The following is a 24444-nucleotide window of genomic DNA, read 5'->3' as shown; positions in this document are numbered from 1 at the left end:
GGCTTAGACTTCATAAGGCCAATGAAGTTAAAATTGACTCTGGTTGTTTTTTCCTTATATGACAGCCAAGATACCTTGAACCTGTTGACAAATGTAGCCAGTATGTATGTGTTAACACGGCTTGGATGTTATACAATCTTTCAAGGAACTGCCCTAAGGATGTGCAGAAGCCACATTGTGGTTTTCGAGGAATGCCTGTTCAAGTTAACACTGACAGCTGTTGTCCAGAATGGCAATGTCCCTGTAAGTCTCTCTTTTCTTTTTAAATAAAATATGGAGCCTTGATCTGTAAATGTCAAGTAATAAATTAAAGGGTTATTACAATGGGAATATGATGTTAAATACTGGAATTAATTAAAAATAGCTATTCATCAGCAAAGCAGAATGAAATATACTTAACATTTTGGTACCTTTGAGTTGAAATCCTGGAGAATGAAACTATTTTTCTTTTTTAATGAGAACATTGAAATTACATCTCCAGCATGAACACCAGTATTTTTCAGCTGAGACTTTTCAGAATTTTTATCAGGAGAAATATTAAGATTTCAACAATTTATGAAGAAAAATAATTACAAACTTTTCTGAAAGACAGAACCTCCATACTTCATTTAGCTCTAATTGCGGTTTTTATTCATGATAAGACACTGCAGAAACTGGAAGATGAGCCTGCCAAGGGAACAAAAAGGCTAAAGAGAAGTCATATTTAAAACCTTGCAGCATCAATTAAACCAATATTGCACTTTATAATTTTTTCAAGATAAGACAGATAAGTTCCTTGTCAGTATCTCAAAAATATATATTTTTATATATAATAATATTTTATCTCACGTTGTGCAGATTCATTAACCTTGCCTGTAAGGCATTGACTTAAGTAAAAATTGTCACCAATTTAAAAATTTTTCCCTACCCTGGGCACACAGAAACAGGTTAAGATATTTCCACTGAGTAACCTAAACACTTAATTAGGCTTATGGCTCAGTATGTTGTCTGCAGAACAAGGCCATCTATCAATCTATGAATGTATGTACAAAAGCAAATAATGCTAGAACTGAAAGTTTTTAGAAATACTCTGTATTCAGTTTTGTGGTAACCTCATTAAATGACAGTTCTTTTTTAGGTCAGTGTTCTGTGCTGTCTGAACTGAGTGTTATTACATTTGATGGAAACAACATAGCCCTCTGTAATATGGCTTCCTATGTTTTAGTCAAGTTACCTGGAGAAATTATTGTTGCTCATATTGAAAAATGTCCTGCTAATCAGGTAAGGTTCTTGCATTCATGCAATAATTATAATTGTTCCTTGAATTTTTTTGTGTTACAGATTTGAAATTATGCAAAAATACATCAATTAAGACTTATAAATAAAAGCCACACTCAGTGAAAAATACCAAGTTATTTAATTTTCAAGAAGCATGCTTAATAATTCTCTGTAGATAAAAGAATTTTATCTTAAGTTAAATAGTAACTGCTGTATTATAAGGAAATTCAAATGTAGATTCCTTTTAAATTATCAGAGGTGATACAACTTCTCAATGCATGTCTCCTTTCAGGAGGTAACAGTTAAGGGCAACAGTCTTCCATTGTTTTAGGTGTTTTCTATTAAATTGGTCTCATTTCCTGGTTGCAATCTAGAGGTGGGAATGCAGAACGCATATGCAGATGAGCTTTAGAAGTCTGTAGTTTTAGTTCTAATTTTAGATCTTTAAGAAATGTAATTTGAAAGAACCTTTCAGCATATGCACTGAATTAGCTGAAAAGTGTGTACTTTTTATTATTTATAATAAAATATATTAGTTTAATTATTTAGCTGATTGTAGAAGAATAATAAAGACAAAGAAAAAGGTAATTTAGTTTTATATTAGTTTAATTATTTAGCTGATTGTAGAAGAATAATAAAGACAAAGAAAAAGGTAATTTAGTTTTGCTAAATAAAAATTATTGAACTTCTAATTTATTTTTAATGTTTTCCAGAGTGCAAATTCAATAAGAAAACTAGTAAGTACTTGCTTATTTTGCTGATTTTAAAATGCATTAATATAAAAAATATTTAATTAATATAGAAAATAGCACTGGTACAGAATTAGAAAAAAAATAGTAACTAAATTTCCTTGTAACTTTTCTTTCAAGGTGCCGCCTGCAAACACTTCAGGGCTCTGTTTTAAGAAATTAAATGTCACAACACCCACTTGTCAAATACTTATCAATCGTTTAGCAAGAAAAGTAAGTATATATCAACAGCATGTGTACTCTTAAAAAATAGCTGGAGAGCTGTTCTTTTGCAGAATGTGATAAATCAGATTTAAAATAAAACACTGCAGGATTAGGATTACTTTTGTAGATTAGGTTCCCAATAATTCATGGTGTACTAGAGGCAAAACAAACAATTTATATTTCTGGTAACGTGCTTCACTTAAATGTCATTTTTCCATGTCACTTTGAAGTTCTTTTCAGATTTTAATGAAGCTACAAAACCAGTTATGCCTGAGACTATATTTCCAGAAACCCTAGAACACTAGAAGTAATAAATAGTTAACTACTCTCCTTGCTAGTCAGTAACAAGTCACAACAGATGACTTTAAATAATTGGAATGAGATTTTGTTTCATCATATGGTATGTGATAAATAAGATTTAATCTTTCCCTAATTACAAAAGATTTTTTTCCTCATGCTTACTTCATTTTCAGCTTTTGGAAATGGCATGGGCGCGAAGCTCTCTAATTTAGGCACTGTGACTGCTATATGTGGCAGAGGCTGTGAAAATAGTCTTTTGTTTTAAAATAGAAATACACATAAAATACATCATTGCAATCTGGCTTTATCTCTAAAATGTGTTTGGTTTCTTTTAGGTAGTTGTGGATTCGGAAATTCAACCATTACCATTTTCAAGAGGAGGACTGAGTATTCAGGATACTGGTGCGATGTACGTGGTTAATACCCCAGGTGGGATCAGCATCAAGTGGGCTCATGTTACAGGCATCATAGATATACAGTATGGATTGCACTCTAACACAACGAGGAAGACACAAGGACTTTGTGGTGAGGCCATGGTGGCAATTTTTTTCTTATTCAATAACTTCCCAATTAATATTTGCAAGTCCCTTTTGTGTCTGTGACCAGCTGCCCCTATAGCTCTCGTTGTGACCCTCATTAACTCTGCTGACAATCCTATGTGAGACCCTGTGAAATATTATTAATTAATTAATAATAAATTAATCATTCTCTTTGAGAGTACTGTGTGCTAATAAAGTACTTTCCAGAACAAGTAGTGATCAGCACATTGTATCTAAAGAACTTAAAATAAATTTATTTCTTTTACTTATTTCTGCCTGTTTTAAGAGTTTTGCTGAAGCTGAATAAATAAAAAGACAATTTTTAGTGAAGAAGTGGATGCTAAAGAAATTCAGGTAGTGATAGTATATTTCAGTGAATATGGAGACAAGTCTGATGTTAGCAGTGGCAGCTGATTGCTATGAAAATACTGACAAAAGTTGTATCTTGGGAAGGGTCTAAGTCTTGTGAGGACAGTAAATTAAGAATCTGATTTTGGACCTCTTGAGGCTGAGTCTAAGGTTCAAAACTGTGCTGAAGTGTCTCAGTAATTCTGTCTTGAATTACAATCATAGCAAATGTAGCATGTTTCAAGCTTCCCTGAAGCCTTTTTATAACTTTGCCAGTAGGAATAGTATGGAAAAGTATAAGCAGCTGATTAAAAATTAATTTTATAATAATTTTTCATTTTTTAGTGGTTTGCAATTTTACATAATCTACTTCATATTGAAAAGGAAAATTAACTTATAATCTTTTAAACTGCTTTTAGTTTTAAAAGCAAGCAAAGCAATTCAGATATGCTTTAAGTGTAAGCATAAACAAATCAACTCTTTAAAATCAATTGCTGTCTTTGGCTTGAACAAAAGGAAAGTTCTCCTAAATCTACTGAGAGAAGGTGATGGCTCACCCTGTGTCTTTTCCCAGTATCATGCCATCTTGTCTATGCATGCTAAACAAATGGGACAAGATGGGGGCAAATGTAGAAATAATTATAGAATAGTTCCTCTTTGTGTCATGAGAAGACAAAAAGAGGAAGACTATGCAGACAAATCCAAATTTAGTTCAAAATGTTGCACTACGTGATATTTTGTAGTAAAGTTGGAAGTTTTCTTTAGTGCTTTCCTGTCCTCTGCTATTTGTTCCTCTCTGGGATTCTGCAATCTTCTTCCTCTCATACCAGATAAAGTTGTAGGACTGTGTGGTAAATTTGCTTTATTTTTAAAGCTATATTGATTCTGCAGCTCTGCAGCATGGCCTTAGAAGCAGAAGAGCTAAGAATACAGGAAAGTGGTACTACTGTAAAACACTTGTTATTTAATTGCCATCTTCTGTATTTCTCCATGCTGTCTGAATGAATAATAGCCTGCCACACCAAGCTAGTCCAGTTCTAACAAAGAACCCTGGAGAGCATCAGACTGCAGGGCTGAAAACAGGAGGGCAAAGGCTTAGGGTGTGTTTAACAGTGCAGAAGGAAAGTGGAAACAAGAGAGGAACTTTGCCTGATCAGTTCCTGAGATGTAAAACCAGTATGAAGATTAAAGTTTTGGCATTACTCACTTGTAATGTGCTTAAAGAGATCATGTATTTTAATTTATGTATCAATAGAAAAATGAGTTCAGGTAGACAATGAATGCCAGGGGTCTGAGAAGGTAGTTTTTTACAGTGGTTTTGTACTAATAACTTGAGTAAGAACAATATTTTCTCTAGATAAAGCAATTTGTTCATCAATATTCTTTTAATAAATTCTTGCACTTAGAATGTTCAATTAATCTCAATACAGTGTGAAATCATTGGTGATGAGCAATTAACCTCAAAACCATCTACTATTACTCCCAAGGAGCTGACTGCCATCCAGTAGAATGAGATCAGAATCTAGTACCATGTCAGTGAATTAGATACACTCAACAGCACATTTTGGCAGCAGTTTTTCTCAAAAGTTAATTGTTGTGAAAGGTACAATGAGTTCTATTGTACGATCTACTTGTTTTAGCAAGTCATTGAGCTGAGAACTAAAATCACAAGCAGGAGGTTGGAACTACAGTGGACATACAGCTGCTTTAATTTATTTACTCAGGTGACTGAGTTTCACAAGTCACCCTGATGCAGTGTTGATCATAATTGATCAGGTAGTTTTTCTTTCCTAAATGAAGGAATGTTTGGGTGTGTTTGAATATGATGCTCTGTTCCCAGGGGTGTGTAATGGAGATCCTAGTGATGACCTGAAAATGCAAAACATGACCATAATTACAAATATGGAAGAAATGGAAATGTTCATTAAGAGCTGGGAAATTGAGAAATCAATTGATGTAACAACCAGGAGGCCAGTAAGAAACTGTACTGAAGATAACTGCACATACTGTATGGAACTGTTAAACAGAAGCATTTTCATCCCTTGTCACAAGAAAGTGAGTATGAGGATCAGAAAAATTGCAGGACTAGATCATATAATAGTTGTATAATTAAGAAAAGAGTGACTGATACATGTACATTTATAATGTTTTGCTTATTTTTATGATTTGACAGTGGAATGGATGGCTTTAACACCCTGCCATGTTGTCCATCGAAAACATCTATATTGATCCCTGTGCTATTATGCTGTTTTTTGAAATTACTTAATGGGCATTTCTCAAAGGGGACACACTGGATCATCATGTCAAGATAAACATGTTCCAGAGATGTTATTGTTATTAAATACTTGATGTGGATCACTAGAACAGAAAACCACATGCTTCTGCTGCACACAACAGTGATTAATGCAGTTGCAGACTTATTGTAATAAAGAGATTTCCAGTTAAAATATTTTGACATAGTCAATATTATGCTGACAATTTTGTAGCATTTCTTATAGAAATCATTATAATTTGCTTCTACAAATTGTACTTTCTAATGGGGATCTAGCTGTAGCATGCAGCTATAGACGTGGGTGGACCTCTATAGGTCACTAGAGGTGGGTAGTGCAGCACAGCTGCTTTCCAGAACAACAAATAAGGAAGCCTCAAATCTCTGAGGTCTAACTGACTTTTCTGACTTAATTAAAAATAAAAATTATTAATTACTCAAGGAGCTCTTTCTTTCTGAGAGACAGATGTGTAAAATAGGTTTTCAGGTCCTACAGGCACAGAAACAGAGTAAGAGGTAATTCATTCACAGCAGGATTGCATTGAAGGTATAGCAGCAATGTTTAGCTGAGATTGTTCACTTTTAGTTGACAGGGCTATGCTGAAAAATTCTTCCAAGTACTGATCAGTACTTTTTTATGTTGATCAGTAGACAGAGAATGCAGTCCTAATGAGAGTGTCACATGAAAATCTCACTGCATCTGGCAGTTTAAGTTTTGCAGAATGAGTGTTCTGACAAAAAAGATATTTTTAAATTTAGACATTGTTAGTGATTTTTTCCCCTTGGGGCTGTATTACTTATCCTAATTGATGATTTATTTTAGTTACAGGAAGTCCTTATACTTGTTAATTCCCAATTTCAATATGTTCCTAGGTGTCACCACAGGAATTTTGTGAGAAGATGTGGATCAACAGTACTAATTTTTGGAACTATGAGTGTGATGCACTTTCTGCATATGTGGCTTTATGCAACAAGCACAATATCTGCATTAAATGGAGGACACCTAATTACTGCTGTAAGCATATAGCCATATTCTGTACCCTTATGTGGCTTTAGTGATGAGGTTTTTTAGTGATAAGTTATAATTATATTTCTTTCTATTATTCTTGTAAGTAACATCTCATTTTATCACAGTGTTGATAAATCAGGGTACAAGTCCTCAAGATAAGAATGCATCATTTAGTCATGAATGAATTTTAATCTCCATTGAATTAGTTACTTACCTGAAGTACTATTTAAAGTATAAATGTATGCTTTCTGTGCTCGCTTGTTATTACTACCTGTTTATCCAATGAAACGCTGAAAGGATGCAGAAGCACTCAATATCCTTTTTTGTTCCTTGCAGCATTGAGCTGTCCTGAGGGCAAGGAATATCAGCCTTGTGTGCAACCCTGTGAAGCCAAGACATGCTTGAATAAATGGTTCTATGAAGATTCTCCCTGTTCCTATTTAAGGGAAGATTGTGTGTGTAGAAACGGCACCATTCTGCATAGAACAGACTCAGACCTCTGCATACCAGAAGAAAAATGTAGTAAGTACAGTAGGACAGAGTAGTTTTGCACTTATGATAGTATTAACCACAGTTCTATTAAAAGTTCATGGTAAGAGATAAGCTTGTGTCAATCCTCAGTAAATATGAATCTGGTTAAGGTCCCTTCAACAGAGCCTAACATTTCTCAAGCTACAGCAGTTTGTGCTTTCAGTTAACTTGGTTTTAAGAGCCAGTGCTGATGTACCTCTGCTGGGGGAAAAGTGATGGCCATTCTTCTATAGTTCCCAGACTTTCCTCCCTTGGGAACTTAGGAAGGAATAGCATGGGCAGGTTCTGTCCCTTGCCCTCACCCATTTTCTCCCATAGAAGAACATTTGTTCCTTTGGGGCTTTTAAGGTCATCATCCTTTCTTGGATTCTTTTGTTGTAATGCTCCACAGCCATACTTTTTTATGCAATAATTTTAAGCAAGTCACAGCTGCTTGCAGGAAATTGGAGCTGTCTGCTTGTTGAAGGGATTGAAAGGGTTCTTTTTCTCTTCCAGCATGTACAGATAATAAAGGACAACCCCGCTCTGCTGGGGAGGTCTGGAATGGGTCCATGAGAGGGTGCTGCATGTACAGCTGTTTAGAAAATGGAAGCATTATTGCTGTAGAACCTGAGTGCAGTGAGGATCCACCACCAGTCTGTGAAAGAGAAGGGGAAGTTCTACTCCATGTCATTGAAGAGAGAGCTTGCTGTCCCAAGAAGTTCTGTGGTATGTACCAAACTTTTTTTCTGTAACAGAAGTATAAAATAAGTGCTTCACATTCACAGGCAGATGACAAACTTTAGATTCAAGGTAACATTTTTTAGAATTAATTTTCAAGTACTTGTGGCTGGTTGGGCCAGAAATTGAGGCTTCTACTAATTATAAGAATTATTCACTGAAATAATTTTTTTCTTAGAAGTCCACCAGTTCAACAAAACTTCTGTTAAAAATATTTTTAAAGACTCTTGCATAGAATTTAATAATAAATTGATTTATATTCAATGATAGAAGTATCTTGGTATTTGGGGACGTTGTCAGAGATTGCTTGCTTTTCTTTCTAGTACTTTCTATAGATCGGAGCAGTGTCCTCTGATCTATAGCTGTTTCCCATAAGCTGTTTTCTGGGAGCTGATCACTGAATACTAATATTCTGCCTAGCCATGGTTGTTAAGAAAAAGAATAAGCTTATTGCTCCTAAAACACTAAGCAAAAGATACTAATTACTTCATAACATATTCAGGAAAATGAGAACATATGGTCCAGCTGATGTGGTGCTTTTGCTTACTAGATGCCTGTAACCAATGCTGTATTGTCAATTTGCTCAAGGAATATCAGTGGGACATTATAGCTGGCTTCATGCATAGCGAGCAAAGCAAGTAAATACCAGTTTGAAGAGGGATATTACTGATTGCTTGGGTTGAGTACAAAAGTCTACATGATGGTATGGAGTGAACTTTAAGCTGACTTGGGCTACTCTTCTTTTGTGGATCTCTGTATTAGATGGTATAAATAGCTTGAACTAGGACTTGCGCTAGTATCTGTTTAAAGACATCAAAATTGTTTTTTATCCCACAGAATGTAACATGTCATTGTGTGATGCCATTATTCCAACATGCAAACCCAATGAAAAATTAGTGGTAGGCTACCAGCCCCTGTCCTGCTGTCCACAGTACCAATGCGGTAAGGGAAATACAAAACCACAGTTAGTGGAAAGTTTTCCATGCTTGTATTATATGTTGGAAAAAATTTGCATTTCAAGTTGTCTTGATTGTTAACAGAATGGGATGCTGTAAATAGCACCAGGCAATGATATATGTTTTTTAAACATTCTCTAGTATTTGTTTTTGTCTTTGTTTTGTGTTACTTCGGATTTACAGTCAAATTGGGGTATTTTATTTTACTTAGCATATAAAGAATATACTTTCTTTATCTTTTTCATATTGTTTAAATGACTCATTTTAAAACAGTGTTTTTTTCACATCCTACAGAATGTGATCCTTCAGTTTGTTTTAATGCCTCCCAGCCTGACTGCAGAGAAGATCAGTTTATTGTTGAGGCAAAACAGGAAGATCCCTGTTGTTTCTCTCATGTCTGTGGTAAGACGCCTCTAATATTTTTATGGAGAGCTAAGGAATAGTCAATTATTTACAAATACAAATTATAATTCTAAAATAAATAACTCAAGGCAGGAATTCTTGGAGTGAGACTTCACACAGATCTGGTGGTCTGGAGCACCATTATTCTTGGGTTTGGGGATCTTTTTTTCCAACATAATTTTGAACATCATATTTGAACTTTGTTTAGCTTTGATATCCATAAAATCCTTAAAAGTTCTATTATCTGAGTAACAAATGCAGTATTACTTTTTATATAGTCAATTAGATGAAAGTCACGTGTGCTAACTTTTTACTATTTTAAACTTTGTACATGTCTGTTGGTTTTTTGTTTTTGTTTTTGTTTTGTTTTGTTGTTTTTTTTAAATTTAGTTTGTGAATCCTGTATTGAACCTGTTCCCTTGTGTAGCGAAGGGGAAATTCTCACTGTAGACCTAAATACCATACACTACTGCTGTCCCCATTACTACTGCGGTGAGTGTGACTGCTGAGAGTTTGATATGTCACCAAATTCATTAAACATGACAGTGCAGGGCTGTGCAGGGATTTTAGGTTTGGCAATTAGAGTGGGCTTCAGGTATAGACTGAGAGGTCAAAATGAGAATGTAGAGGTACCAAATTTGACACAGATTCAAAGTTCTTGGTATGCCCAGTGGTGGTCTAACAAACCTCATCAGTGGAGTCTCAGCGGAGTCTGGAGAGATTTTTCAGTTCACTAGACAGAAATATGGTTATCTTCAAAGTGGTTTAAATACCAATATATTTATGTGGCACTGAATCCCATCCTTGGAGTACAAATATACAATTTTTCATATATTATAACACATTTAATAAAACAGCTTCCACGCTGGTTTTCCTCCGTTGTACAATTCACTAATGTTTAGGCAGTTTCTTTGCACTTTTAGCTCCTAGGGGAAGGAGTAGACCAAGGGTTTCAAATACTGCTGGGATGACTACTCTTCAAACAATGAGCAGGCACAAGAAAAATATTTGCAGTGTAACTTAGTCCTTTTCCTAGTCTCATAAAAAACATAAATTGTGCTATGCATTTTTAAGTAACAACTAAGTACAACTGCTTAATTTAGATTAACTTTCATCCTATTGCAGTTTTCAGGATAATTTCACATAATTGAATTGACTTCCACTAAGTTTGGAGTTTAGTAATTTTTTCTTTGGTTGTTTCTGTATTTTGGTCCTTTCCTTTTCCTAGCAGTTTTACCCAGGTGAAATTTTTTGCAAAGGCCTTTGGCATTTTTTTTTCCTCCACTTCTGGCAGGAAGAAAGTTTGATCTTAGTGTGTGATCTTCTTTCACAGTCACAGTAATCTGCTTCTGATAAGGGAGGCAGTATTTTCTTATTAGCAACACACCTGGAGGGCAGTTGCTCCCTGTTATGTTATAGAAATGCACTTTACAGTACATATCAAGTCTGTGTTTCCCAAAGATTATGGTTTTAGATGTCTTTGGTAGTGGTCATTTTCTTGAGTAACTCTGAAGTAGGAAGAACATTAAATGATTCCTGTTTGATGTTCTCTGAAAATTTAAACATGTTCTAAGACAACTAAAATCACTTTTGAAAATTTTTGTTTAGTTTTTCATTCCAAGTATAGTTCAGATACTTAAGAAACACAATAACATTTATATAAAATAAAATTATGTTAAAAATAGTTTATCAAAAGTCATGTAAGCTGGAAAATATGAAGGAAAGTTGAATAAATTCTCATATGTCTTTCTCCCTCATTTAGTTTGTGATGAAAATCTTTGTTCTGAGCCTCCTATGATTTGCACAGATGACATGACACCTGTGAAGGAAAAAATACTTGGGCAGTGTTGTCCAGAATGGCACTGTGGTAATTATTGCTTTATTCCTTAGTCACAACTCTTAACCAAAACTAACAGTTAGCTAACTGATTAACACAGATTTCTTTATCTCCTCAGAATGTAGTTGTGAAAATGCTACCATGCTGACCTGTAAATTGGTAAGTGGTGTCTTTTAAATACTGTTAGTAATGGTGTTGAGCTGTCTCACTCCTCTCTTTTAAACTCCTTGTTTCAGTTGTAAAGAGTAACATGGACCGGGTGGGATTGCCCTGCAGCCCCAGCTCAAGCATGTAATTCCAAGTGTCTGCACAGTGTTGTCAACCATTCCTTGGAGAAATTTCACTTTGTGTGTTGTAAGGTGGAAAAAGAAAAAAAGCAACTGTAATTTTATCCTGTTCAGTGTTGACATGAAACAATATGCTAGTAAGGCTTTCCACATAAATAATTCACATTTAAAAATAATTAATGAGGTATGATCTATATGATTATATGTATCATCTGAAGAAATGTGTAATTTTGTTAATAATTTATGCTTTTGATTAAAATGATTTAACATTGCTGAATTTTGCTGATATGAGCAGTCATGAATATTTTGCTCCTCATGTAGTTTTTCATAACAGGGACTGTGATCTGGAAAAAAAATATGAGTGTATGTTCAAACTCCCATTAATACTATAGTGACCATATTTGCCTTATCCAATGCCTGAAGTTTTTTTCCTCATGTGAAGACAGCATAACATAAAGTCTATTAAGGAATTTTAGATTTAAATAGCTTTCACCTATCTTTTGAAAAAAAATCCTTAGGAGGCAATCTTTTGCTAATATATTTATTATAGAAATAACTTTGTGTCTCAGGAAAAAATGCTGTTTATTGACTCTGCTATTCTATGCACCCCTACAGAAAATGAAGTGTTGTTTTCTGCTTTAAGAGATAAATACACTGAATAACTCTGAATATGCTACTGTTTCTTGAGTACATTGCAATTTTCCTCTTTTATGAAACCAGGGGTGGAAGTGATGAAAGTAATATTTTACATTTTTAGAGAAAAATTGTCTGTATAGCACTACATTTAATTGTGCATGACTGCAAACTTTTATCTTTCTGTACTCAGGGAGAAGTTAAAAAAATAGATAGCAGTGTTTCCAGTGCTTGTGGATGCACTCACTACATTTGTGGTAACTTTTTATATTCCTCATCGTTGTGTTTTATTTTTTAGCTAAAAGGGTGTGCAAAGAAAGCAGAACTAAGGTCATTGTCACCTTCTCAAATGTAAATTCTCTTTTATCTTAATTTGATGTGTGTCTACCTAGTTATGATGGTACTCTCTTTTCTGTCTATCTAGTTATGTAATTATACCCTGTTTTCTGAATATGGTGCTTTGCCTGCTATCCCATCCATTTTGTGTCTGCTCTGGCAGAGTGTGTAGAACTGCCCATGTTTTCAGAGTCAGGTACAGCCTCTCTGGTGAGAGACAAGTAGGAAACAGGCTGTGAACAGTAGCTGAGTGTGAGCAGGGCAGCTGTTCCTAGTCTGCTTTCAACACAAATGAGACAACACCTTGCCCAGAGCAACAGACCTGTTTAGCCAGCACAAGAGGAGGTAGCCAGATCAAGATCAGAGCTCTGCTCCCTTCCCTCACTCAGCTACCCATGTAGAGTAGATTTCAGCTGCACTGTGCATGGGGGTGCAGAGGCAAGCTGCAGTCCTGGCAGCAGCCCAGGCTGAACTGCCTCCAACAGCCAAGCACATATTTACAGTACAGCTTGAACAGATTACTGGACCACAGGTATTTGCAGAGTAGTTTAATTGGCAGAAAGGCCACATTTTGTGATGTGCAGAATAGCTGAATGTTAAATATTAGAATACATTTAAAATAAGAACAACAGGCTTTTTTTACTTCCGTAGTAGGAACACTATCAGTTTTAGGCAGTTTTGCATTTTGCAGCATTTTCTAAAACTGAATTATCATTCCTCCCCCTCTTGTTTGGTAACTAAAACCACAAACCAATCAAGTCTAAAAGATAGAATACTTTTGCAGTGAATAGGAGTTTGCCCTACTTCTGTCTTACCAGTGCTTCTGTTCATTTGTTTAATGATTCTTTTTTTCCCCACTGGTAACATCTATTTCTTTTGGTTTTAGAGAAGGATGATGTGTGCATCTTCCAAGAGGTCACAGTACTGAATCCTGGACAGTCAGTGATTCAGTACTTGGATGGAGACCTTTGTTACACTGTACAGTGTTTACAAGAAAAAGATCAGAACACAGGCTACAATGCCATGCATTTCACAATGATGAACTGCTCCCAGCAATGTGAAGCTGTGAGTATTCTTAAAATACAGGAATGATGCAATTTGTGAACGCACCTGCACAACTATGATAAAAGGTTTAGTGAAGGCTTTTGCTAGTCCTGTTTACTCAGCAAGAACTTGAGAACTTGAGCAGTGATGATGCGTATCTTGTATCTACACAATTATTTTGAGAGGCACTTTCTAGCAGCCTATGTAAAAACAAATCTAACTATCCATCCATCCATCCATCCATCCATCCATCCATTGTTTTCCTTGCTGTTTTTAGTTTCAGAAACCAAAGAATTTCCATAAAATTTATGTTTAAAAAGTACTAGTTTGTCTATTTCCTTTCCTTTCTTTCCAGCATCAAGTATATATTCCTTCCTTCAGTCACCATACTTGTTGTGGTACGTGTCAAAATGTGTCCTGCTCTTTTCATACAGAGAATGGAACACTGATTTTGTATGAGGTAAGTGCCTCTGAACAGAGATAAGAAGTCTGACAGGCATTTCTAAGTTAACTCATGCAGTCATTCTTGCTTCATCCCTCTAACTGCTGGTTACATGCTTAGAGACTATTTATGATTGGAAATGAGTGTGTTTATCTAAAGACCTGCCATTCACATATGTAAATATCTCATAGCTTGTAATATTTCCTGCAAAGATCTGCAAATGTCATCATTTACTTAAGACTGGATATGCTCTAACTGCAGAATTGTGACTCTATATTAGGTAGTGCGATCTAAATGTGTTGAGACCTTCTAAGTCTCCATCAGGACTTCTATGTCCCCCTCTTCTGAGGGCCACTCTTCTCTTCCTGCTGGTTACTGCAGAAAGGAAAAGTGCAAATTGAGGCTCTGGGGTTCAGGATCTTGGTGGTGTGCTCCAGCATCCACATGCTCAGAAATTTAGATGTGGCCATGACTTGGTTCATAATTCCTATTGATTTCAGAGCAAAAGAAATGACTGAACTGGCACAATGCCCTTTCATTCTGCAGTAGGTACCCATGCTCAGCAGCATGCTCATCATGGAGAGTAGAGCCATACCTCCAGGGAAGCCTATGATAGTTAGAGAATGGTCTTTTGTTTTTGCCACCTATGGGTGGTCTGCAGCAGATGTTCCACTCCAGTAGATGCTATAGGATGAGGGCACTACTTTAATAGACATTTTGGGCTGGAAATAAAGCTGAAGTGTTTTGGCTTTCCTAACAGCAGCTTTGTTTTATATATTCAGGAAGGAAGCACCTGGACCTCCAATTGTACCAACTACAAATGTGTAAAGACTGCTGCAGGGGCTATTGTACTGGGGTCAAGTGTTGTCTGCCCCCCATTTAATGACACTGAGTGTACAAAGGTTTGTACTTTGAGTAAGGTAAGTGACAATAGTTGCTCCAGAGTTTGGCTTACACTCCACAATGCAGGCACACTTCATGCACTTTCTTTAAATTAAAAAAGTGGTAAGTAAAAACATATAAATGAGCAATTTGCAATAATTTCCTATACTCCTATTTTCTTTCCAACTGACAAAGCATCTGTGAGAAGTGTAAAAGTTTGGCTTGGATATTGTCGATGACTGCTTTTAGAACTGGAATCATGGTTGACATACCACTATAAAAAGTGGCAATTGCTATGTCTTGTCTTACTTTGGGATAATACTTTGCCAAGTTCATAGAACACACACAATAAATAAATCAGATCAATAAATCAAAACAATGCTCCATATAAATGTCAGCTATATTACAAAGCCCTTAAGTTGTGCAATGATTAGGGAGATGACTGACTATATATAATCTTTATTAGCTCTTAAACTAAAATTTGTGCAACCTAACAAAAAATATCCAGGGTATCTACCTACATCATATATTTAAAAATATAAAGGTGGCATATCTGTATAAACTGCTTTGCAGAACATGTATTCTTCACAAAGTTTGCATATTTGTTTACAGTTTAATTAGTAATTTAATTATTCTCTAAATTTAAAATACTTGTCAAATTTTTCGCTTGCAGCACATTCTGTATTTAATATGAGCTACAAATACTAGTAAATATATATGTAGAAAGGGTAAGTACCATTGCTGCCTTGGCTACAGATTATGCATTTAGTACTAGTCATACTTATCCCTTCCATTTGTTTAAAAAGTTCCTAATTCTTCCAGTCCTGAAGAAGGTATTCTATTTAAAAATAACGCCTGTACTACTTTGAGTTAATGCTTGAATTTCTTCCTTGGAAGCATTCTGACACCATCTATTAGGTTAAGATTTTAAAGAATGGAGCCCTAAAATTAACTTTCTGAATCAGTCTGATCTGTTTTTGAGAGACGCTGAGCATAGGCTTGAGCCAGTACCTGAGAAGAAAGCTTTTCTCACAGGCAGTTCAGGATAATTCAGGAATATCTGAGTTAAGTGCTCTTTTAAGGAGTTCTTGAACAACTTATTCAATGTAAGGAGGTAAAAAATATATGCTTGCACGAAAAGATAGAAGCTAAAAAATGTCGGTCTTTTGTCTGTTGTTATCCTAAGATAGCATTAGCAACAGATAGCATCTATTAATCTTCTGTAGTCTGCTTGATGAGCAGATCTGGGCTACTCACACGAATTTTTGAAACTATCCTAATAAGTCTCCATGGTGGGGAAATAGATGATAGTAGATTATATAAAAACATCCTTATAGAAACTAAGTGACTTCTTCAAAGGAAACTAGATCACATGTCAACAGAACACAATTGAACTTGTCATCCGTGATGAGTTCATTTTCAGTGTCAAAGGCTGTAAAGAATTCAGGAAACAAATCTTCAGCGGATACATATCTGTGTAATTCTGTTGATTTCAGTGGTGCTACTTTGTATTAGTTTGAGATCTTTAAAATGTGGAATGTCTTGAGATACAAGCCCTTTGCATTAGGCCCAGACTATTTTGCTATATTCTTCTTTTATTTTCCTAGAATGGAGGAATTGTGCAGACGTATAATGATGGCTGCTGCAAGACCTGTAAGTGATGAAGGCTGCAATTTGTGCTCGTTTAGCTTTGGTTCTGGAGGGCTTATTTTTTAACCTCTGTTGCTGGGACATAAAGAGGGAAAAAGCATGCAGTTCCCCCTACAAATCTCATAAAATTGTTGTAGTTACCTAATAACTCTTAAAAGATCTTGCTTAATTTGGCTGCTGACTTGGTGATTTTTAACATTATTGTTCTGGAGTATAATCAAATCTCTCCAAATATAACCCATGGAAGATTAAAATTGTCTCAATTAAAACAATTAAAACATTCTCTTAAGTTGGCTCTCAAATAGTGCCTATATGATCTTCACCTTAAAAGACAAGAATTTTCCTCTTAAAAGTGATTCTTGATTCAATGATATTTTGCAATGCATCTTCAAACTTAGCAATTTATTCTGTATGCCTAATACATATTTTCTAGGTCCAAAATACTGGAATGTTTTTTCTTAAATCCAAAATGAGGAAAAATTAGAGAAATATTGATGATAGCAATGCTCATATAAAATCAGCCTTTTAATATCTGGTAATACATTCACACTTTCTGTGTGTAAATTTAATATATGATTAAACTTGACACAAACTGACATAAAGGTTTCACAATTTATGCAATTTTAAAAATATATTGAGAACAAACTGGTTTTCTCTGCATTTTTGACTAGAATTAATTTTTATTATCTACTTATATAATTATGCATATGTTGTGTATATATATATGTTTATGTTTTTTAAACTAACTCTATAGAGCAAGGTCATGTTCAGCATTACAGAAAATCTTAACCCTCTTTTTTGGCCTTTTTTGTGTTCAACATTAGAGTAAAAGCAAATTAGTCTTTGGAATATTTGTATACAAGCTTTTAGTTAATATTATTGAATAGCAAGTTGCAGACTTACAAGCATATATTGCACTGTAATTATGTAAAACTGAAGTGCAATATATTGAATATAATTTGGAAAAATAAGGGGAAGTAGAGATATTTATAAAATACAGACCAATGCCAAGCTTCCAAGCTATGTGATTCTTATAAAAGAAACTGCAAATATTGTTGTTCCATTTTAACCAAAACATGAAAAATGAAAGGTATTTTAATGCAACAGAATATGTTTTATTATCGAGAATCACCATAAAAAAGTAACATATCAGAATTTTACTAAAATCTTACTCATCAATAATCTTTCTCTCATGAGATAAACTGTGTGGAAAAAAAATCTGCCCCCCTGCCCAAAAAAAAAATTAAAAAATTTGGTTGTCGTTATTTAGAAAATTAGTCTTAAAAATTATTAAAATCATTGACTGCTGGTTCTCTGCTGACCAGAAAGATTTATAATTTTGGCCATATTCTGTGGCCTCAGGAAAAGCATTGTTATACTTCAGAAATACTTGCTGAGGTGGCTGCTAAAACTGCCAGATATCAGTCATACAATTATATGCTATTTTATTTTTATTGATTTTTATTTTTAACTAAAAGCATGTGCCCTGTGGGGAAGCAGTTAAGATAAGAGTACTTATGAATAGAGCTTGCAACACATTGGGATTTTAATGGGAGCAAATAACTCTTCTGAAAGAGCTTGATTTAATGCATGCAAAGTGAGTGCATATATTTAATTCTTACCTTGCCATAGACAGACTAATTCCAAAAGTTTGGTTTAAAAGTAAGCATTCCAGTTTTGTGTTAACGAGGAGAATAATAAAGTATAGGCTGACTTTAGCGAGACTTGAAGCAGCTGCAGAGTTTCTAAATTGTAGAAGACTAACAGGAAAGCTCATCATCTTTTGCTAAAAGAAAAATTGCAGTTGGCAGTGTAAGAATTAATGAAGTATCATTTATACAGAAATGTTTTTATTTCATGAGAATCTTCTATTCCTAATGATTCTGCCAGGTTCTGGATTGGGTCTATTACCCTTTGCCATTAGTCCAGTAGTGCCTACTGATAGTATTAATTGTGAACCAGGTATTATTTTTAATAATGTATTTTCTTTCCTTTTTTTTTTTTGAAAATAATATAAGAACTGCTTGTTATATGTGTCATAGCTGTCATCATTACTGGATATTACCACGCAGTTAATGGTTCTAGGCCTGATACTGTGAGATGCTGATGCTCTGCTGGCTTCCCAAATCAGTGGTTTTCTAAAGCCTGGTTAAGATTCACTGCTCAGCACCTGTCAGAATTAGGTTCATCCATTTCTGGTATATGCTGTTGATGGTTATTCCTGCTGCTCATTGTTGGAACTGGTGTTATCACATGAACTTACTGTACAGGGTAGTTTTAATAAGAACTGTTACTTAAAAAAAATCATAATTCTGAATACTGTTACCAAGAGATTCTAAATCTGATCCCAGGTCTCTAAATTTAATGATGGAAATCTTTTTCCCTTAAAATAGAGCAATAGTTTGTGTTACTGTCTGGTCTCACCTTTGCAGATATGGATTTATGCTGTATTTCTTCTTTGTCACAAATAATATGTTTTACAGAGTTACAAAAATATTGAGGGCAGGGGTGGGGAGGGGGACACAGCACATATAATTACAACCCCATGGCAATACACACTTTTTATACCAAATATTACAGAATGTTACAGAACTGTTGCAGTACACTCATAATTCTTTGCTTTTTAGGATAGATGAGTCACAAAAACTCCTTCCTCTAATAAGGAGTGAGTAAAGAAAGCACATCTGATACTGAAGTGCAGTTCTTTACAGTTCAAGGCTGGAGAGAGGAAAGTATAGCAGCAGAGCTTTTGTAAGACATCAGCACTTTTTATGCTGAAGTGTTAGATATACATCTCTATATGACTTGTAGCAGTACGAGGATTGCACTGTCTACATGTAAGCTGGCAAACACTTTCAGATTGAAACATCACAGAAAATTTTTCAAGTGTTTCTGGGGAAGGAAAAGTGAGATATTATAGTCTAACAACTTCTCTCCTACAGTGATCTGCTAGTTCAGTAACAGAATTTAGCTTGATTCTTTAAAGCACCTGTTAAAATCTAGCTGTACTCTGCAGCCAACTTATTTTTCAACTTAATGGTGCTGTGGTTGCAGAATATTTTGGTTACTCAGAGATCATTTATCTTATAAAAGTGCTCTCAAGCTTCTGGGGAACAGAAGAGTTTTTCTGTACACCCAACCTTGAAGGAAGGTCAAGAAACTGCTGAATAGAGCTTATTATTTTATATGCTGTATGTCCAGAATGGTTACACAGCAAAACTACCAGATCATTTTGATGGGTAGTGGATAAGGAGATCTAAATAACTGCTGTTATACAGATAGTAATAATGGTCTGATACAGAGTGAAGCATTAAAAATTATATGTTTAATTGTTTCAGTATTGTATTATGACTTTGAATATGTTAAAAAATGGCTTTTCACTGTACAGTTTTATTTTTCAAAGTAAAAAACGCCAAAATCCTCCTATCAATATCTCCAAGACTGAATATAAAAATTCAGTGTTTCTCTCATCCTAGACTGGTATGCTGACCTCATAGGCTACATGCTTCATTTCTGGTGGTTAAAAGTGCACCATATTTAGCAAATAAATGCATGCCTTTCTTTCAAAGCTTCACAAAAGGACACATTTCTCAAAATATATCAAAATAATATAATTACATTTAATTTTTAGTCGTGAAAAATAGCATGAAGATTGTAATCACATTCACACTTTCGCCTTCTTAGATGTTAAGTTTTGATAATTTTTTAAAAGGCAGGACCAAAATGCTATTTGCATTCAACATTCCCAATAAAACAGAATTAATTCTAATACTATTAAAATTACTCAATAATTTTTTTCTAATTGCATATATTTCTCTTGCCATATGTTCAATCTAAAAACATATTCACAGTTTAATAGTTTATAGCTTATAGTTTTATAAACTATGAAGCATATTCATAGTTTAATGTTTAAAAAATTTGTATAGTTTATTTGGGGCATTTGATGCTCACGTGTGCCACTGAAGAATAGGTTATACTGCACAGCACCTATGTATTATTATATTATATTTAAAAAGAAAATTATGGAAGTAATAATTTCTTTGTGTTCATTATTGAAAACAAAGTGTAACTACTTAAATTATGTTAATATCTTTAATTTTTTAAGAAGCAAATACATTACAGAAGATATATTGATTCAGTATGCATTTTTTTGTATTTTATCAGGCAAAAAGGAAGAAAGGATTTGCCAGAAAATGACAATCAGGACAACCATAAGAAAAAATGACTGTATAAGTCAAAGCCCGGTAAGCATAAAATTTCAATGCTGGGCCTATGGCATGCTAAGCCAAGCATTAGAAAGTTGGTTATAGGTAACAACAAGCAACAAAATGTGCTGCTTTCTCCTCAAAAGCAAACCCTTGATTCTAGGAATGTTATAAATGGAGTAAAACTAGCTATTTCTGTTACTGAGCCCTCCCACCTGGAGGAACACCTGGCTTCAGATGAAAAATACCGACTATAATTACTTTAACTAATGGAGATGCTGAACTCTTTAGTGTGAAATAATATCCTGCTCTAAAAGAGGAGAAGAAATGTTCCAGCTTAAAATGTGATGAAACTGCTGCATTCCTCTTTGAAGACCTTTATGCTCTCTGTCTTCCCTCACATTGCATAAGTTTCCATATCATAAATTCATAATGCCATTTATTTATGGGTCTGCTTAAGACATCTCATTTCTCAGCTTTGGTGTAGCCCCATCTACAGACCCCAGGCAATTTCTGAGCAGCAAATGTGCTTCTCATGTAGCACTTGGAAGGGAAGAAATTGACAAAGTATCTCAAGACTTCCAAAAGGCTTCTGGCAAGATTCCGTTGGAAAATCTAAGCAGTCATTAGGGAAGAGGCAAAATGTCATCCCATGTTAAAAGCCATCCTGATAGAAGGACAGTGGTGACATGTTCAGATTTTAATTGTAGGAATGCATGGTGTATTTATTTAGTTTTAGAAGGATTGATAATGAGGAAGTATAAATAGATGAAATTAGAGTAATTTGCCATAGTTAAGAGATGAGTCTGGAGAGCTTCAGTGTTACTTCAACAACCTAGGGTAAGAGACAGTAATACAACAAAATAAAGACATGGTATTGACTAAATATAGAATATTAAATTGGAAGATTTAGTCAAGCCTCATAGGTTTTTTAAGCCAGGTGAAAAGATCCTTGCCCATTCATCCAGTTCTATGACAAGCTCTGCTCTCCTGCAGACAAAAAGGCTAAAAGCTATGGCATTTAGGCAAATGGATAGGCAGTGGAAACAAGCTCATTCTAGTGTCTTTTATTAATAAGTTCTGCAGTATGAGAGAGAGCTCTGTTCAGCTGAGGTCCCTCTACATTGCTGCAGAACTAAAGTGTTCAGAGAGGAGCAACAAGAATGTTGGTCAGGTCATGTCTTGAATGGTACATCAAATGAAGCTTTCCTTTTCATCTTTCTGTTGTAAACTCTTTATCTTTTCTTCCCTCTCTACCCACCTTCCAAAAAGGCCTACCACCATCCCACCTTTAACTGTATTATCTGTATTATTACCTTTTCGCAGTATCTCCTTGTTCCCAATTTCCTTGGTGGCTGCACATCCTTCACACAGTCCAGGTTCCCTCACCCTTCACAGAGAAGTACCTCCAGATTTTCATGTCCTCATTTTCATGTCCCCTTAAACTCCCCTTCCTCTCCTCTCCAGCTCCCCCACTGGCACTCTTTTTCCATCATGTGATTTTGGCCTATCAAATGGGAATATCTGCTGTGACTAGCTGGAAACTACATATGTGTTCTTGCCCAGATTACTGCTGTCAAACTTTGGATAGGGTTGAGCATGATTATGTTTTATAATTAACAACTGAGATTGCTAGTGCTTAGGAAAAAGTCTTTTTTTACTCCTGCCAAATCTCAGGAAATTTCAAAGTTATAAGAGTAATCTTTTAGTCTAATTTGTATGGGTATGGGAGGTTACATCACAGGCTTGGAAGAGAGTAGCTCAAAGCACCTTTCATATGCATCACCTGCAGAAGAAATCAGATTTAAGTCTGTCACAAAGAGAACTAGACCTTGTATAGCCATGCTTGATTTCCCGTCATTTGAACTCTGCTTAAGTTTAATTAAAAAGTGTATTTTTTTCTGTCAACATATCAGCTAAGAAAATTCTTCACAGAATGTAACAGTGAGACAAAACTTTGCTCTGCTGAAGTCTAGAGTACAAATAATTTTCTAGATAGCCTGTGCCCTAGCTGGTTTGTTACTGCGTGTACTTTTTGGATGTACTTCTTTGAGTGATAACACAGCCCTCAGTCACAAACAGTACAAATAAGAAAGGGAAAAGCTTTTGCACTGATATGCTTTTTCTCTTTCAAGGAGAAAGATAAACTTCCCTTCTTTACTTAGAATAATTTAACTTTTTATATGTGAACATGAAAAGGACATGGATTCAGCTGTGCCATTCCAAAATTATCAATAGGGATTCAATTGTGTTATCCATAGCACAAGATTGAAACAAAACACATGATTAAACAATAAAGAAAAGTTTAATTAAAAATATTTTAAATGTGGCTAAACTTAGAATGGATGAATTTTAGAAGATAAAGGAATTTTTAAGACCAGAGTCCTTTTCAAATGTAAAAATGGGTTTTAATCACAATGAAGTTTGAAATGTAATATTTTTACAATAAAATTTCTAGTTTTAATTCTCATTCTCTTCTATTTTACTCATAGGTAAATGTAGCTTCTTGTGATGGAAAATGCCCATCTGCAACAATTTTCAATGTCAATATTGATAGCCATCTAAGATTCTGTAAATGTTGTCGAGAAATTGGAACACGAGTCATGACTGTGCCCTTGCGCTGCTCAGGAAACGGCACCGAAATTATGTACGTCATTCAAGAGCCCATAGACTGCTCATGCCAGTGGAACTGAACCTTGCTCTGGACATGATTTGGCTTTCACCAGACACAGTCTTTTGGTCATGGATGGGGTATAGTACTCTGCAGGGAAACAAAAAAGGCATCAGTTATGCTTTATAATGTAATTTCCCCCAAATTTAGCAAAGATGTTGTTTAGTCTTCAAATTGTCCTTGAAAATATTGGCAAGAATAGAAAGAAAAACATAAATCCTGTTGAACAATGTGTAGTTTAGCCATCATTTATTTCTACTCAGTGGCTTTCTGATGAGGTGGTGAAAAAAGCTGGTTAGTATTTCCAGTATTTTAAAATTTTGTATCATGGATACCTATCAAAGTAGATAATTTCTCAAACAATTTCTCAGTAGTTAATTTACTTGGAGGCCTCTAGCTAAAAACCATCACCAGTCCTATGTTTAAATTGGAAAGAAGCATATCTGGATTTTGAAAATGACTGAATTAATTTATTTTAAAAATAGTGGGTTCAACTGTAACATTTTTACCTTGCTCAAAAATCTATCCTTTGTCCAGTAAGGTGTTGCCAATGATTGGATTCTGCTTACACTGTAAGTCACTGAGATACAACATGACTGTGATCTGTAAGTACTTGTAGGAAACCTCCAGAGTATATAGCAGAATCATAATATCTTGAAACTTAGATGTGTTTAATTTTTATGTATATTATAAAGGTTAAATATGACTAGGCAAAGGCTGAAGAGTGATAGCTTTTGTGCATTAAAAATATCTGAAAGCCATTTCTGCTATGAAGGTTTCCATTTTATATCCATTTTTCACTTTTCACAGAAAAGAAATTGGCTCTTTGCTAGTAGAGAATAAGATTATATGTATATATATTTATTTTAAAAGCCCCACAATACTGCACATTTTAAATATTCATAATGGGTTTTGTCTTTGTTTTCCAGTCTGAAGATTCATGTTCAATGTATTTTTAACTTTTTTTTTCAATACAGATATTTAGACTATTGCCTGAATTTCGGATTCATAATTTTTGAGTCCAGGAAAAAAATTCAGATAAAATAAATGTTTTAAAGGACTTAGGTGAGTTATTCAAGCTCAATCAAGCTGTAAATATCCATGATTCAGCACCTTAAGGTGAATATAATCTTCCTTTTACTCAACATACTACATAACCTACTTTTAAAAATA

General features: G+C 34.7%; 1 protein-coding gene across 1 annotated transcript in view; it reads left to right on the top strand.

Moving 5' to 3' along the window:
* The window catches only part of OTOGL (otogelin like), a 90019-nt gene extending 66726 nt beyond the window's left edge, over positions 1 to 23293 (top strand). Inside the window, exons 38-58 of the mRNA XM_030960826.1 lie at positions 66 to 243; positions 1118 to 1260; positions 1971 to 1994; positions 2127 to 2219; positions 2846 to 3035; positions 5238 to 5452; positions 6540 to 6681; positions 7012 to 7197; positions 7702 to 7914; positions 8764 to 8868; positions 9177 to 9284; positions 9675 to 9776; positions 11047 to 11151; positions 11240 to 11280; positions 12235 to 12298; positions 13264 to 13442; positions 13777 to 13881; positions 14646 to 14765; positions 16353 to 16398; positions 20560 to 20639; positions 23093 to 23293. Of these exons, the coding sequence (XP_030816686.1) occupies positions 66 to 243; positions 1118 to 1260; positions 1971 to 1994; positions 2127 to 2219; positions 2846 to 3035; positions 5238 to 5452; positions 6540 to 6681; positions 7012 to 7197; positions 7702 to 7914; positions 8764 to 8868; positions 9177 to 9284; positions 9675 to 9776; positions 11047 to 11151; positions 11240 to 11280; positions 12235 to 12298; positions 13264 to 13442; positions 13777 to 13881; positions 14646 to 14765; positions 16353 to 16398; positions 20560 to 20639; positions 23093 to 23293 (2640 nt within the window). The remainder of the gene's footprint in view (positions 1 to 65; positions 244 to 1117; positions 1261 to 1970; positions 1995 to 2126; positions 2220 to 2845; positions 3036 to 5237; positions 5453 to 6539; positions 6682 to 7011; positions 7198 to 7701; positions 7915 to 8763; positions 8869 to 9176; positions 9285 to 9674; positions 9777 to 11046; positions 11152 to 11239; positions 11281 to 12234; positions 12299 to 13263; positions 13443 to 13776; positions 13882 to 14645; positions 14766 to 16352; positions 16399 to 20559; positions 20640 to 23092) is intronic.
* The last annotated feature ends 1151 nt before the right edge of the window (positions 23294 to 24444 follow it).

The sequence above is a fragment of the Camarhynchus parvulus genome, chromosome 1A (genome assembly GCF_901933205.1).
Source record: "Camarhynchus parvulus chromosome 1A, STF_HiC, whole genome shotgun sequence".
Classification (NCBI taxonomy): Eukaryota; Metazoa; Chordata; class Aves; order Passeriformes; family Thraupidae; genus Camarhynchus; species Camarhynchus parvulus.
The sequence above is the reverse complement of the archived record's forward strand: the minus strand, read 5'-3'. Positions and strand labels throughout refer to the sequence as shown.